At 42.2% G+C, this 16,686-nt stretch overlaps 1 protein-coding gene across 5 annotated transcripts in view; it reads right to left on the reverse strand.

Annotated features, from left to right (window-relative positions):
- The window catches only part of LOC111964466 (rap guanine nucleotide exchange factor 1), a 109,820-nt gene that overhangs the window by 44,404 nt on the left and 48,730 nt on the right, over positions 1-16,686 (reverse strand). For all 5 annotated transcript variants that reach the window (XM_070443519.1, XM_070443521.1, XM_070443520.1 and 2 more), the window contains exon 2: positions 11,978-12,123. In XM_070443519.1, the coding sequence (XP_070299620.1) occupies positions 11,978-12,123 (146 nt within the window). The remainder of the gene's footprint in view (positions 1-11,977; positions 12,124-16,686) is intronic.

Below are 16,686 nucleotides of genomic sequence, written 5' to 3' on the forward strand. Positions count from 1 at the left end.
CCCATTGTTGCCTATGGGGGAAATATAGGCATGTCTGTCTATTTGGCCAAATATCTTGCAATGTGTATATATTTAGATTTTTTTCAAGTCGGACTCGATTTTTAAATCATGAGAATCTCCTCTTTCTAATTATGTAAGCCTAGGCAGCTAGCTCGGTTGTCATCAAATGCTCGTATGGAGGCATGCCGGTCTATTTCGCCAAATATCTCACTGTGTATATTTAGTTTTTTTCGAGTCGGGTGTAACCGGTGTGAAATGGCTAGCTAGTTAGCGGGGCGCGCGCGCTAACTAGCTAGAGGGTCCCTGGTTTGAACCCAGGTAGGGGCGAGGAGAGGGACGGAAACAAAACTGTTACATTGATGCTGTTGACCCAGATCACTGGTTGCTGCGGAAAAGGAGGTCAAAAGGGGGGTGAGTGTAACCGATGTGAAATGGTTAGCGGGGTGCGCTCTAATAGCGTTTCAATCGGTGACGTCACTCGCTCCGAGACCTTGAAGTAGTTGTTCCCCTTGCTCTGCAAGGGCTGCGGCTTTTGTGGAGCGATGGGTAACGATTCTTCGAGGATGGCTGTTGTCTATGTGTGCAGAGGGTCCCTGGTTCGAGCCCAGGTAGGGGCTAGGAATGGAAGCAAAACTGTTACATGGGCACCATTTTAAAATCAGGAGAATCTCCTCTTTGACATCTATGTAAGTCTGGGCAACGAGCTCGTTTGTCATCGATCACTAGACCAGAAATAGTCAGGTCATATTTTCCCCCTACTTTTTCATTACGCAGACATAAGCACAGTTGACACCATCGAGGTGCGAATGTTTACTTTCTACACAAGTTTTTTTTTCTTCCAATTTCGTCCGACAAACAGATTGTAGTGGTAAAATAAAAAGAGAATTCCATTAAAAATGTATCCAAGCATCACTCCAGTCAAAACAGGCTCTGTGAACATTCAATTCCATTAATTTGCTATGGGCTCGTGCTAGTACTCCAGTTTAGCCAACGTCCTTAAGCCGTTTTTCAGCCTTGGGTGAATTTTGACTCATTCTATTGTCGTAAGGACAGCGTAGCTAACAAATTGTCAGCCAACATAACGTGTAAGGTAACTTATTTGAAAAGTCATTACTTTATTACATTGAGTAGCAAGCTACACTTGGTTGTGCAAGCTGCTAAGGTAGCTAGTGGTTAGAACGTTGGACTAGTAACCGAAAGGTTGCAAAAAAAGGCATAATTATGCTCTCTCTATCCATCTGTCACTCGTCTGCAGGTATGTTTTGATGTGAGAGAGGAAGCCAGTCCCGTCATCGCCACCTCACCCGCACTTAAGATAACCAGCCTTGGGCCCCAGTTGGCCCGAAGGTTAGGAGACACAGCAAATGTGATGAACTGAGAGAATATTAGGGTAGCACTGTATTCAAGAATCATATGCTGTCTGCCGCTGTTCTTACTCTTTCCCTTTCTGTCTTTTACACCTCTCTCCCACATCGTTTTTCTCTCTCGTTTTATAAAGCACACCATATGTGATTGTACAGATTGAACTTGTATTTATAATACATATTCAATGATCATAATTATAATGCATTTATGTATTTATAACACCTGGATAATGAACTTATTTCAATAAAAGCGTTTCACATTCTCCACTGGTTGAAATTAAGTATCTCATTGAAATACTATCCTGTGTCCTCAGATAATGAGGACGAAGGGAGTTAGATATGCGTCGTTTTTCCCCCTGTATACAGTGGGGAGAACAAGTATTTGATACACTGCCGATTTTGCAGGTTTTCCTACTTACAAAGCATGTAGAGGTCTGTAATTTTTATCATAGGTACACTTCAACTGTGGGAGACGGAATCTAAAACAAAAATCCAGAAAATCACATTGTATGATTTTTAAGTAATTAATTTGCATTTTATTGCATGACATAAGTATTTGATACATCAGAAAGCAGAACTTAATATTTGGTACAGAAACCTTTGTTTGCAATTACAGAGATCATACGTTTCCTGTAGTTTTGACTAGGTTTGCACACACTGCAGCAGGGATTTTGGCCCACTCCTCTACAGATCTTCTCCAGATCCTTCAGGTTTCGGGGCTGTCGCTGGGCAATACGGAGTTTCAGCTCCCTCCAAAGATTTTCTATTGGGTTCAGGTCTGGAGACTGGCTAGGCCTGCAGGATTTTAATCCATGACGGCGTAGTGTGTTCTAATGGTTTTCTTTGAGACTGTGGTCCCAGCTCTCTTCAGGTCATTGACCAGGTCCTGCCGTGTAGTTCTGGGGTGATCCCTCACCTTCCTCATGATCATTGATGCCCCACGAGGTGAAATCTTGCATGGAGCCCCAGACCGAGGGTGATTGACCGTCATTCTTGAACTTCTTCCTTTTTTCTAATAATTGCGCCAACAGTTGTTTCCTTCTCACCAAGCTGCTTGCCTATTGTCCTGTAGCCATCCCAGCCTTGTGCAGGTCTACAATTTTATCCCTGATGTCCTTACACACAGCTCTCTGGTCTTGGCCATTGTGGAGAGGTTGGAATCTGTTTGATTGAGTGTGTGGACAGGTGTCTTTTATACAGGTAACGAGTTCAAACAGGTGCAGTTTATCAGGTAATGAGTGGAGAACAGGAGGGCTTCTTAAAGAAAAACTACAAGGTCTGTGAGAGCCGGAATTCTTACTGGTTGGTAGGTGATCAAATACTTAGGTCATGCAATAAAATGCAAATTAATTTTTTAAAAATCATACATGTGATTTTCTGGATTTTTGTTTTAGATTCCGTCTCTCACAGTTGAAGTGTACCTATGATAACAATTACAGACCTCTACATGCTTTGTAAGTAGGAAAACCTGCAAAATCGGCAGTGTATCAAATACTTGTTCTCCCACTGTATATGAATTACAAATCAATCATGTTTCTAGTCCATTGCATAGTTACAATGTGTAATCATTGATGTCAGGAGCAGGAGTGGTAAACACTGTTGAAGTGTCTAATTGTAATACATACAGTACATGCAGACAGACACTCATTCAAATAATGGAGTTTGATATGACTGAAAAAGAATGTCTCAGATTCATACTTGAACCGCACCTTTATTTGCCAAAGGAAGAGTTTTTATTTTTTTATTTATTTCACCTTTATTTAACCAGGTAGGCTAGTTGAGAACAAGTTCTCATTTGCAACTGCGACCTGGCCAAGATAAAGCATAGCAGTGTGAACAGACAACAAGAGTTACACATGGAGTAAACAATAACAAGTCAATAACATGGTAGAAAAAAAGAGAATCTATATACAATGTGTGCAAAGGCATGAGGTAGGCAATAAATCGAATAATTACAATTTAGCAGATTAACACTGGAGTGATAAATCATCATGATGAATAATGTGCAAGAAGAGTATTGGTACTGGTGTGCAAAAGAGCAGAAAAGTAAATATAATAAAAGCAGTATGGGGGGTGAGGTAGGTAAATTGGGTGGTAGTTTACAGATGGACTATGTACAGCTGCAGCGATCGGTTAGCTGCTCAGATAGCAGATTTTTAAAGTTGTTGAGGGGATAAAAGTCTCCACTTCAGAGATTTTTGCAATTCGTTCCAGTCGCAGGCAGCAGAGAACTGGAAGGAAAGGCGTCCAAATGAGGTTTTAGCTTTAGGGATGATCAGTGAGAATAACCTGCTGGAGGCGCGTGCTGCGGGTGGGTGTAGCCATCGTGACCAGTGAACTGAGATAAGCGGCACTTTACCTAGCATAGCCTTGTAGATGACCTGGAGCCAGTGGGTCTGACGACGAACATGTAGCGAGGGCCAGCCGACTAGGCATACAGGTCGCAGTGGTGGGTCGTATAAGGTGCTTTAGTAACAAAACGAATGGCACTGTGATAAACTGCATCCAGTTTGCTGAGTAGAGTGTTGGAAGCTATTTTTGTAGATGACATCGCGAAGTCGAGGATCGGCAGGATAGTCAGTTTACTAGGGTAAGTTTGGCGGCGTGAGTGAAGGAGGCTTTGTTGCGGAATAGAAAGCCGATCTTGATTTGATTTTGGATTGGAGATGTTTGATATGAGTCTGGAAGGAGAGTTTGCAGTCTAGCCAGACACCTAGGTACTTATAGATGTCCACATATTCTAGGTCGGAACCGTCCAGGGTGGTGATGCTAGTCGGGCGTGCGGGTGCAGGCAGACGAACGGTTGAAAAGCTGCATTTGGTTTTACTAGCGTTTAAGAGCAGTTGGAGGCAACGGAGAGTGTTGTATGGCATTGAAGCTCGTTTGGAGGTTAGATAGCACAGTGGTCCAAGGAAGGGCCGGAAGTATATAGAATGGTGTCGTCTGCGTAGAGGTGGATCAGGGAATCGCCCGCAGCAAGAGCAATCATTGATGTATACAGAGAAAAGAGTCGGCCGAGAATTGAACCCTGTGGTACCATAGAGACTGCCAGAGGACCGGACAACATGCCTCGATTTGACACACTGAACTCTGTCTGCAAAGTAGTTGGTGAACCAGGCAAGGCAGTCATTAGAAAAACCGAGGCTACTGAGTCTGCCGATAAGAATATGGTGATTGACAGAGTCGAAAGCCTTGGCAGGTCGATGAAGACGGCTGCACAGTAATGTCTTTTATCGATGGCGGTTATGATGTCGTTTAGTACCTTGAGCGTGGCTGAGGTGCATCCGTGACCGGCTCGGAAACCGGATTGGCACAGCGGAGAAGGTACGTGGGATTCGAGATGGTCAGTGATCTGTTTGTTGACTTGGCTTTCGAAGACCTTAGATAGGCAGGGCAGGATGGATATAAGGTCTGTAACAGTTTGGGGTCCAGGGTGTCCTCCCCTTTGAAGAGGGGGATGACCGCGGCAGCTTTCCAATCCTTGGGATCTCAGATGATACGAAGGAGAGGTTGAACAGGCTGGTAAAGGGGGTGCGACAATGGCGGCGGACAGTTTCAGAAATAGGGGTCAGTTGTCAAGCCCAGCTGATTTGTATGGGTCCAGGTTTTCCAGTCTTTCAGAACATCTGCTATCTGGATTTGGGTAAAGGAGAAAGCTGGGGAGGCTTGGGCGAGTAGCAGCGGGGGGGCGGGTTGTTGGCAAGGTTGGAGTCGCCAGGAAGAAGCATGGCCAGCCTTGAGAAATGCTTGTTGAAGTCTTCGATTATCACGGATTTATCGTGGTGACCGTGTTACCTAGCCTCAGTGCAGTGGGCAGCTGGGAGGAGGTGCTCTTGTTCTCCATGGACTTTACAGTATCCCAAATTTCTTGGAGTTAGAGCTACAGGATGGATTTCTGCTTGAAAAAGCTGGCCTTTGCTTTCCTGACTGACTGCGTGTATTGGTTCCTGACTTCCCTGAACCGTTGCATATCGCGGGGGCTCTTCGATGCTATTGCAGTTCGCCACAGGATGTTTTTGTGCTGGTCGAGGGCAGTCAGGTCTGGAGTGAACCAAGGGCTATATCTGTTCTTGGTTCTGCATTTTTTGAACGGAGCATGCTTGTCTAATATGGTGAGGAAGTAACATGATCAGTGAATATATTCAAATGTACAGGCTACAATGTGGGAATCTCATGCGTGGTATAACTATAATAATAATAATAACTACAGTGCATGTGTAATTAAGGACTTGCATCCTTGGCACAATAAAGCTATTATATTTTACTCTATCCATATGTAAAATTATAGCTTCCGTCCCTCTCCTCGCCCCTACATAGGCTCGAACCAGGGACCCTCTGCACACATAGACAACAGCCACCCTCAAAGCATCGTTACCCATCGCTCCACAAAAGCCGCAGCCCTTGCAGAGCAAGGGGAACAACTACTTCAAGGTCTCAGAGCGAGTGACGTCACCGATTGAAACGCTATTAGAGCGCACCCCGCTAACTAGCTAACCATTTCACACCGGTTACACATAGGCTTCATTAATGCCATTCAGACTTTAAGTTGATACAACAACTATGATAGCTGAGGTTTACAGATTGGTATTAATATTAGTTCAGAACCTAACGTTGTAGGGTCCATTCACAGATCGGCTACATACTGTAGCTAGCTACACATCCATAGGCATACAGTTATTTTCATCCTCCAATACACAATAAGCAAGTTAATCGTTAGTTATGTTACTTAAGCTGCATTGCAAGGCAAGCTTACACAATTGTACATTCAATTTGCAGTAAATGCTTTAGCTAGCTAGATTCTTTACATCCACTGTTCCACAAGACGACAGCCTGGTTTGCTGGTATTCTCAGGAGTCCCTAAAACATTAAACACGAATTACAAATTCATTCTCCATTAGCTAGATGGCTAGCTGGCTAATGTTAGCTAGTCAGAAAACTTGCTAAATAGCGATTTTCGTAAATTAACTTTGACAAAAAAATATGCACAATCGTTTGTCTCGACATTAACATATTCCTCTCAATTGTAAATGTTTTGATTGACTCATTATGACGTTATAACAACTTACATTTGGTTCCACCGTAATGTTTTGTCAGCAATCTTTGTTGAAGAACACCAGCAGGCACGGGTGGCTGGCGTCAAAATTCGTCCTATGATTGGTCATATAAAAACCTTGGGAACCAAATGCATAATGAGTGCTCTAACTCCCCCTTGTGGTGGTCTGGAGTAATGAAGCCGTGACGCTGGGTACCTCTAAGTCCCGCGGTGCAAGCTCGCAACTTTGCCCCAAATACCCTAACTAGGTTTAGGCAATGTCAACATTTGATCTATCGCGATTATGTGCCCATAAAACATTGTGATACACGATGCTATCGTCCCTATTGGCCTATTTTTAAAACATTTATTTGTATTTTTTAGGAAAAAATCAGCTAAAACAACAGTAGGGACATAGAGCAAAATCAAATGCAACTGGACGAATCATGACAAAAGATAATGTTGAAAGCCTGGGCAGAGGTTAAGCGCAGGCAATGGCAAATCCTTTCTGGTGGAAGAGCAGAACAGGTTTGTGTGTCTGTGTGGCGTGATGGAGCAGTGACTGTGATGAGGAACAGGCAGGTTTATCGTAGTGAGCTAGGTTATAGGCCTACATCATGGGCTGGATAGAGGCAGTCTTCAGAACTGGATAATTGCTTTGTTTGCCACATAAAAATAATAGAAAAATAAAATGTTTGTTCTATCCCTCAAAGATGTGATTGAGAATAGCCTAGGCTTAGCTATAAACTTTTACTCTTGAAAGCCATCAAATACTTTAGGACAACACCTTCGGCTAGAATATTTGGGAAATAAGCTACTTTTCATAACTTTAAATTGTCTTAAAGCAGGGATGTCAAACCCGTTCTATGGAGGGCCTAGTGTTTGCGGGATTTTGTTAATTTCCTTTCAATTAAGACATGGACAACCAGATAAGGGGAGTTCATTACTAATTWGTGAACTTATTTCAATCAAGTACAAGGGAGGAGCGAAAACCCGCAGACACTTGCCATCTGTGGAATTAGTTTTTGACACATCTTACAGTTTTTAAACCCTGGATTGCGGATGCTATGTATTGGACAGTGAGAGGCTTTGAAGAGACCGGTTGACCATATTGGCACTCCCCAGAAGTTGTCCTCCATAGGAATGTATGGAATGCTACAGTTTTTCAATTAGAATGTTTCAAGGACAAAATTACAAGTATACAAGTCTTTTTTTGTTGTAGTGGGGACAGTAATATAAGAATGTTCAAAAACATTATACTTTAAGGATTTTTTTTTATTTGATTTGTTATGAATGGGGCGGCATGTAGCTAGTGGTTAGCGTATTGGGCCAGTAACCGAAAGGTTGCAAGATCGAATCCCCGAGCTGACAAAGCTGTCATTGTAAATAAGAATTTGTTCTTAACAAACTTCTCTTGTTAAATAAAGGTAAAAAAAATAATTCGTAAAATAATGTTTATGTTTAGCTCAAATAATATTACTTAAAAGTATGCATTAAGGTGTCTGTAATAGAATAAACAAAAATACATTAATAAAAGCATTTCTATAGTTTCCTAAATAAAATAAAAATTACAATGGTGGGGGAGTGCCAAGATGGAGACCCGGTGACTTTAAAACAGCACCCTGTCAGTCAACTAGTGTATATAAATCATTGATTATTGGCCATTTGGTTTTCAACCTCGCAAGGAGGGATTTTCCTTGTTCTCTCTTATTACTAGGGACTGCACATTGTTTATAACGAGGGATACCTGGAGAAAATTGGACCTTGGAAATAAAAATGGATGGCCCCCCTTCAGTAAAAATAAAACATTTCCTGAACCGCCCTGAACGCTTGAAAAAAAACAAAATCCACATTAAAACAATGTGGATAGCAGAGAACATGCTTAAGCTTTTTGTGCTAATTGAACATTTCTGGGATGTTTAATTTCAGTTTATGAAACATGGGACCAACATGCTGCATGTATATTTTTGTTCAGTGTAGTTGATTTCCTACTAAGTACATTTTTGGGCGGAATATTGTTGAATTCCGTTTTAATCTCTGGATTCCGTGATTCCGTCCGTATAGCCCGCAAAGCAGATTTTATAGGGCCCTACATTCATTGTTTGATGATGAGAAACCCTGCATGAAACGATCATATATGATCATATATGACCTTCAGTCATATTCATGGTCTATCGAATGGCGAGAAGGGAATATAGGCAGTTTTTTTTAAAAACAGCTAAACACAAGATTGTCATATATATAATATAAATATATATATATCTTTATTTTTTAATTTCTTCTTAATCTTTTTTTTTAAACCTTTATTTAACTTGGCAAGTCAGTTAACAATGACGACCTACCCCGGCCAAACCCGGACGATGCTGGGCCAATTGTGCGCCGCCCTATGGGACTCCCAATCAYGGCTGGATGTGATACAGCCTRGATTCGAACCAGGGACTGTACGGATGCCTCTTGTACTGAGATGCAGTGCCTTAGACCGCTGAGCCACTCGGGAGCCGAAATGCTATAGCCTAATGCTCGACAGAGAGCGAAACAATATTTTCTGACTGGACATTTCGTGCTGCTTTGGTGGAATTCTCCACTCTGTCTGGCCTACATTCCTCTCTTGCGTTCTGTAGGCTATATAATATATTTATTGAAATAGGATATAGCAAATAGGAACAGGCAAATTACTCAGAATGTCACTTGCTCCCCTGCTGTGCGCTGCAAGATTCAGCTATTTTATGCGCATCGCCAGTCAATCTCAAGTAGGCTAAACAATTGTCTGTCACATCACAATGTCGTCACCATCAACGATGGCAGTCAATCATCGTTGATAGACGATGCTATCGTAATATCACCCAACCCGAAATCAAACCCACAACTCCAGTGTTAACACGCACCACCATGAGAATCCCTATCTAATATGGCACTAAGCCATATACAATACTGTTGGGGAAGTGAAGTCACTATCCTAATAGCCTTGGGAATGAGTGTTCATTCATGAAACTGGCCAGCTCCAGCTCCATTCATGTCTGTATGGGTGTCTCCACCAAATGGCACCCTATCCTCTATATAGTGCACTAGTTTTGACCAGGGCTTTATGGGTAATAGTGCACTATGTAGGGTATTGGGTGCCATTTGGTAAGCAGCCTGGGTCTCACGCTTCGAGGCAGGCACCAACACCCAGCAACACAGAGAACCCACGGGAACCTCTCACACACAAACACACAATATGGCAGAGCAATAGAAAGGCACTGGATGGAAAACAACACACACACACACAGGTAAACAAGAGCATGGAATAGGTGGGAGAGCTTGCTTTCCCACGACATGCGAGTACACACACTAGCACCCCTCCCACTAGAGCTGGAACGATAAACCGAAAATGAAAGACTCCGACATGCCCTCTTACCACAATGTCCTCTTCCCGAAGCCATCGGTAATTTCGGTGGTTAGGCTACACAATGTTCCTGATGATTATTTGGTTATAAAATAATTATTTGGTCAACAGTAACGTGCATGAACCTGTGTGAAGGGAGAGATGCATTCTGATAAGCGCAAGCATACCGTGCTTTCAGAAAGTATTCACACCTGGACTTTTTCCAAATGTTGTTGTGTTACAGCCTGAATTTAAAATTGATTACATATTTTTTTATGTCACTGGCCTACACACAATACCSCATGATGTCAAAGTGGAAATATGTTTTTCAGAATTTTTACAAATTCTCAAATGTCTTAAGTGAATAAGTATTCAACCCCTTTGTTATGACAAGCCAAGTTCAGAAGTAAACATTTGCTTAACACGTAACATAATGAGTTGCATTGACTGTGTGCAATAATAGTGTTTAACATGATTTTTGAATGACTACCTCATCTCCGTACTCCAGACATGCAATTATCTGTAAGGTCGCTCAGTCGAGCAGTGAATTTCATACACAGATTAACCACAAAGACCAGGGAGGCTTTCCAATGCTTTGAGCATGGTGAAGTCATTAATTACACTATGGATGGTGTATCAATACACCTAGTCACTTCAAAGATGCAGGCGTCCTTCCTAACTCAGTTGCCCGAGAGGAACGAAACGGCTCAGGGATTTCACCATTAGGGCAATGGTGACTTTAAAACAGTTAGAGTTTTAATAGCTGTGACAGGAGAAAACTGAGGATGGATCAAAAACATTGTAATTACACCACAATACTAACCTAGTTGACAGAGTGAAAAGAAGGAAGCCTGTACAGAATAAAAATATTCCAAAACATGCATCTTGTTTGCAACAAGGCACTAAAGCAAAAAAGTGGCAAAGCAATTCACTTTTGTTCCTGAATAAAAAGTGTTATGTCTGGGGCAAATCTAATACAACACATTACTGAGTAACACACTCCATATTATCAAGAATAGTGGTGGCAGCATCATGTTATGTGTAGGCTTGTAATTGTTATGGACTGGGGAGTTTTTCAGGATAAAAATACACGGAATTGAGAAAATTACAGAAAAAAATCCTACAGGAAAACCTGGTTCAGTCTGCTTTCCAGCAGATACTGGGAGATCAATTCACCTTTCAGCAGGCCAAGAAGACAGTGAATGTTCCTGAGTGTCCGAGTTACAGTTTTGACCTAAATCCAATTGAAAATCTATGGCAAGACCTGAAAATGGTTGTCTCGCAATGATCAACAACCAATTTGAAAGAGCTTAAGGAATTTTGAAAGAATAATGGGCAAATGTTGCAAAATCCAGGTGTGGAAAGCTCTTTGAGACTWATCCAGAAAAGACTCACAGTTGTAATCGCTGCAAAAGGTGTTTCTACAAAAGTATTGACTCATGGGTGTGAATACTTATGTAAATTAGCCATCTGCATTTCATTTTCAATAAATTTGCAAACATTTCTTAAAACACTTTGTCATTATGTGGTATTGTGTGTAGATGGGTAACAAAAAATATATTTAATGCATTTTGAATTCAGGCTGTAACAATATAAAAGTGGAATTAGTCAAGGGGTATGAGTACTTTCTGGAGGCATTGTAGGTCAGTTGAGCAACATTTCAAAATTGAATTGCTACTGTAACTGCTGTTAAAAAAGAGGATAGACTCAGCTTAATGCGAGTATAACAATTAACAATTATTTCTCAACTCTCAATATTTAGGAAATAACGGAGTATGTAATTCAGATGACGCGCTGGCGGAACAGAGAGAAGTGTGCCATTTGCGGTGAAATTACTGTTAGATCAATTGCATGACTATCTAGCAACAATATCATACTTAGCCAATGTGTTTTGAGTTCCTACTTCCTCAGGTGGTGAATAATTGTAGCATAGCCTAGGCCAAAATGCACAAAAGAGATGCCGGCAAATTCATCTATAAAGAGGCAAAAAGAGAAATCTGATAATTCTGGATCCTATTTTGACATGTTTGCACATCAAAATATCCATCATGCATTCCCTGACCATGTTAGATGAAATAGTCAACTCCTTTTATGTCCCACTTGGCACTGGAAAAGGTCAGTCTAAAGCCCTAATGGAAAGTAACTGTGCATAAAAAAAGGTCAATTTATCACAATATAACTTTTTGTATTGCCTAGCTCTACCTCCCACCCACCCACCTTGTTGACAGGTTTCTCTTGGCTCTTGACGGCTGGCTCGACCTGCAGCTGCTTGCCCTTCTTCGATGGGGTCCTCTTGATCTTTGGAGAGTGGAACCTGTCCTTCAGCTTCATGGTGAAGGAGGAAAGGTGGGAGCGCTGCGAGTCTGAGGAGGAGGAGAGGAAGACAGGGAAGATACGTCAGTCAGAGGAGAAGGAATGGCAGAGAGGGGAAGATTGAAGTAGCCTATTAGATATGTAGGACTTTGGCACCATAGTAAATGTCAGAGAAGTAGGCTAAAGCACAGACCAGGGTCGTGTTCAGCAGGCACAAAACGGTCTGAAACTGGGAGTTACTATCTGATCTTGTCCAAGAGAAAACACACATTTTTGTTTTCTGTTGCAAAGCGTTTTGCTACGGTGCCTTAATGAACACCACCCAGGCTAAAATATAAGGCAGAGATAAATAATATAATTAGAAGCAGATCAATAAGAGAGTGCCAATCAATGATCATAGCCCTGACAAAATACCATTGCAGTAGGTGTGTGTTTGTATCAGTGCAGCAGGGCCCAACAGTATCAGCCCAGCAGCAGCCAGGCCGGTGTAGTCCTATCTGTCTGTGTCCAGCTGAGTGTACAACAGAGATGCTATCAGGTCTAATCATGTTCACATTTCCACGCTGTCCACAGCGTCCCCTAGTCGATAACACTGCTGCTGGTTGCAGTCTGGTCGACTCACTGCCAGGCTCGGCTCCTATCTTGAAGAAGCCAGGCTGATAGTGAGTGTGCGGACACACGCAGCCACGCACGCATACAGCAGCTCACAGGCACTCAAGCATCTGCACGCACACATGGAAAAAAGGTGTTGTCCTTGACCAAATGTATGAATAATTGTTAAGCACGAGGCAGGTAATATTATAATAAAATGGCTTTTTTTATCTAGGTTTAATGAAATTACTGAATCTTACTAAAAATATAATAGCGAGACAATTGGTTATCATCATTATACAAGGAAATTGGTGTTTTTCATTTGAAATGACAGAATATGATTATTGATTTAAAGACAGAACTAAATAGTGGGTATCATTAAAGCTAGACTCAGAGAGTCTCATTTACTCTAAATGGCTATTCTAGACCCAATTCAGGAAACTAGGCGTATGCCGCAAGTCACGATATCACAGGAGAGCCTTTTGAACGGACATTTTTTTAAATCAAAATGCGTTTGTCAGAAATCCCTTCTCGAACTTTCATGTGCCTTAATATCAAACTTGTATGTCATCTGTAAATACAAATAAAATTGTTAAAATTACAAGCCTAGTTGGTTTAGCCACAAAAAAAGTCAACCTTCTCGCTAGCCATGATTGGCTGAGATAATGAGTGGGCTGGACATGCCAAAAGATGAGTTTGGATTGGTCTGCGGTGTTGCATCTTGTGTCTACAAAATTAGCTGCTCGTAAAGCGTAGATAACTTTACTGCAGTTTTTTTCGAAAGATATTATGTTAGCCATGGAGAACTGCAAATACGTTGCTACTGCTCTCAATAACATTGCTGCCCTGAATTTATCAGGAGCTATCGACAAAGGTCAGTGGGAAGAATGATGTGATGGACAACTTTCTGGAGATCATCGTGCCATGCAATGCGGACTCTCTCATTTCATAACACATTTTGAAATCAGTGGAACACAATGGGCCCTGTCAACTGTGGGACCTTATATAGACAGGTGTATGCCTTTACAAATCATGGCCAATCAATTGAATGTATCACGTGGGCTCCAATCAAGTTGTAGAAACATCTCAAGGCTGATCAGTGTAAACAGGATGCACCTGAGCTCAATTTAGAGTCTCATAGCAAAGGGTCTGTTAATTTACAGCCTTATCTTTTTTTTTTTTTTCACATGGGAACATGGCCAAAGACGTGACTGAAAGAGGAACCAACTTTGCCACGAGTCTAAAGCTACAGGGGATACAAATGACAATTATATTTGAGACCTCTCTAACCAATTAATTGTACACACATTATGTTTTCATTTTGTGTGATATTGGGTATAGAAACGTTTATTTTTTTTATCAATAGCAGCTATGTTGACACTGCCATGTTGATTTGAGCCTTGCTGTTGGAAAACCACTACAGTCTGACTTTCGGCTGTTGCAGATGCAYCTACCCCGACTTCACCTGCCGACTTTTGTCTGTAGTCAGCTACGTTAGGCTTACCGCTCGAACACACTCGATATTAATACCCGTTACATTGCATTTGTCAGCTAAAATACACTTTTATTCTGTAACACTCAACTCTCATTCATAATGAGTATTGTTTTGTAATAAGAGGGATATAGCTAGATACATGTATTGTTGATGTGTTGCTGTAGTCATGGATGGGTCAGCAGAACAGATAGAGCGTGCACAAGAAAAATTATCAATTGGCCTAAGTGTCATAATTAACTGGAGAAATCTGATCTGCAATTTGTAAACAAAGCTGCTTCACTAACAAAACCTACATTTTTTTATCACTGAAGTGGGGGCGTAAAGGTTCACCAAACCCACGCTTCGGTACGTATTGCGGTTTTGGGGTCACGGTTCGGTTTTGGTACGGAGGGAAAATTAAATGCCATTCACAATGTTCCTGTCATTGTCTGTTTCTACTCTGATGCTGCGTTTGCAACTATGTGAGGTTGGAGGTGGAAATTTACCAGTTGTGAAGTCGTAAATGGATGCATTCATGTGATTTGAACTCGTCGAGAAACACTGATTGGCTAATGGCCAACAAGCTACGTCAACCATAAACTAAAAATACATCATTGTAAACAAATTATAGAGTAAAAAAACAGATTGCTTTTCATTAGGGGTGTAACAGTACATGTACTCGTACAGAACAGTCCACAATTTGAACCCTAATGTATACATACAAAACCATATTTAAACCAAAAAATATATAGCAGGGTTAATCAACTATATTTAGCCGTGGGACAATTTTTTTCTTGAGCGGATGGCCGGAACATAACAAATAATTAACAAATTGTCCACCAAAACAGATATATTTGACTAAAACAATCATTTTAAACCCTGCTTACATTTGTATCATATCATGTGTCTTCTATTATGCGTTGGAATACTTGGGAACAGATTTCCAAAATTATAAATCACTGGAGCTGATTTCCTGGTGCTTTACAGTCTTATGTTCAACAATGAAAATGTAACAAAAAAAATCTAATATAGAGCGGGTAGTAGGCGTTTGCTGAAATGGGTGCAAGAGGGAAGTTCGTAACGTGGCTCCAGAAATTTCACTAAGTGCTGAAATCCCCTATTCTCAACCCCCGAGAATGGGCGCATATCCGTAGCTATAAACCAAAGACTGTAAAACATAGCCTACATATTGCTCTTGTAATTTCTTTGGCCCAACCAGAATCAGCTGCCAAGGGCTGCTTGAATGCTGCCAAGGGCTGCTTGAATGCAGAGGGGCAGCTCGCAAACAAGGACCTCCGTGGCGGAAATGAGTAAAACATTTAAACGTGTTAACCCTCACAAGGCTGCTGGCCCAGACGGCATCCCTAGCTGTGTCCTCAGAGCATGCGCAGACCAGCTGGCTGGTGTATTTACGGACATATTCAGTCACTCCCTATCCCAGTCTGTTGTCCCCACATGCTTCAAGATGGCCACCATTGTTCCTGTACCCAAGAAGGCAAAGATAACAGAACTAAATGACTACCGCCCCGTAGTACTCACTTCTGCCGTCATGAAGTGCTTTGAGAGACTAGTCAAGGATTATATCACCTCCACCTTACCAGCCACGCTAGACCCACCTCAGTTTGAATACCGCCCCAACAGGTCCCCAAATGATGCAATCGCCATCACACTACACAATCCCATCTGGACAAAATTAAAAAAATAATGTAAGAATGCTGTTCACTGACTACAGCTCAGCATTCAACACCATAGTACCCTCCAAGCTCATCATCAAGCTGGAGGCCCTGAGTCTCAACCCCACTCTGTGCAATTGGGTCTTGGACTTTGACAGGCCGTCCCTAGGGGGTGAAGGTAGGAAACATAATTTCGCTGACCCTCAACACTGGGGCCCCACAAGGGTGCGTGCTCAGCCCTCTCCTGTACTCCCACGACTGCGTGGCCATGCACGCCTCCAACTCAATCATCAAGTTGGCAGACGACACAACAGTAGTGGGCTTGATTACCAACAACGACGAGACAGCCTACAGGGAGGAGGAGAGGGCACTCAGTGTGGTGTCAGGAAAACAACCTCTCACTCGACAACAAAACAAAGGAGATGATTGCGGACTTCAGGAAACAGCAGAGGGAGCTCCCCCCTATCCACATTGAAGGGACAGCAGTGGAGAAGGTGAAAAGTTAAGTTCCTCTGGATACACATTACAGACAAACTGAAATGGTCCACCCACACAGACAGCATTGTGAAGAAGGCGCAACAGCGCCTTCTTCACAATGCTGTCTGTGTGGGTGGACCAAACTTTTACAGATGCACAATCAAGAGCATCCTTTCGAGCTGTATCACAGCCTGGTACGGTAACTGCATCGCCCTTAACCGCAAGGCTCTCCAGAGGATGGTGCGGTCTGCACAATGCATCACCGGGGGCAAACTACCTGCCCTCCAGGACACCTACACCACCCGATGTCACAGGAAGGCCAAAAAGATCATCAAGGACAACAACCACCCAAGCCACTACCTGTCCACACCGCTATCATCCAGAAGGCGAGGTCAGTA

This window comes from Salvelinus sp. IW2-2015, linkage group LG5 (genome assembly GCF_002910315.2).
Source record: "Salvelinus sp. IW2-2015 linkage group LG5, ASM291031v2, whole genome shotgun sequence".
Lineage (NCBI taxonomy): Eukaryota > Metazoa > Chordata > Actinopteri > Salmoniformes > Salmonidae > Salvelinus > Salvelinus sp. IW2-2015.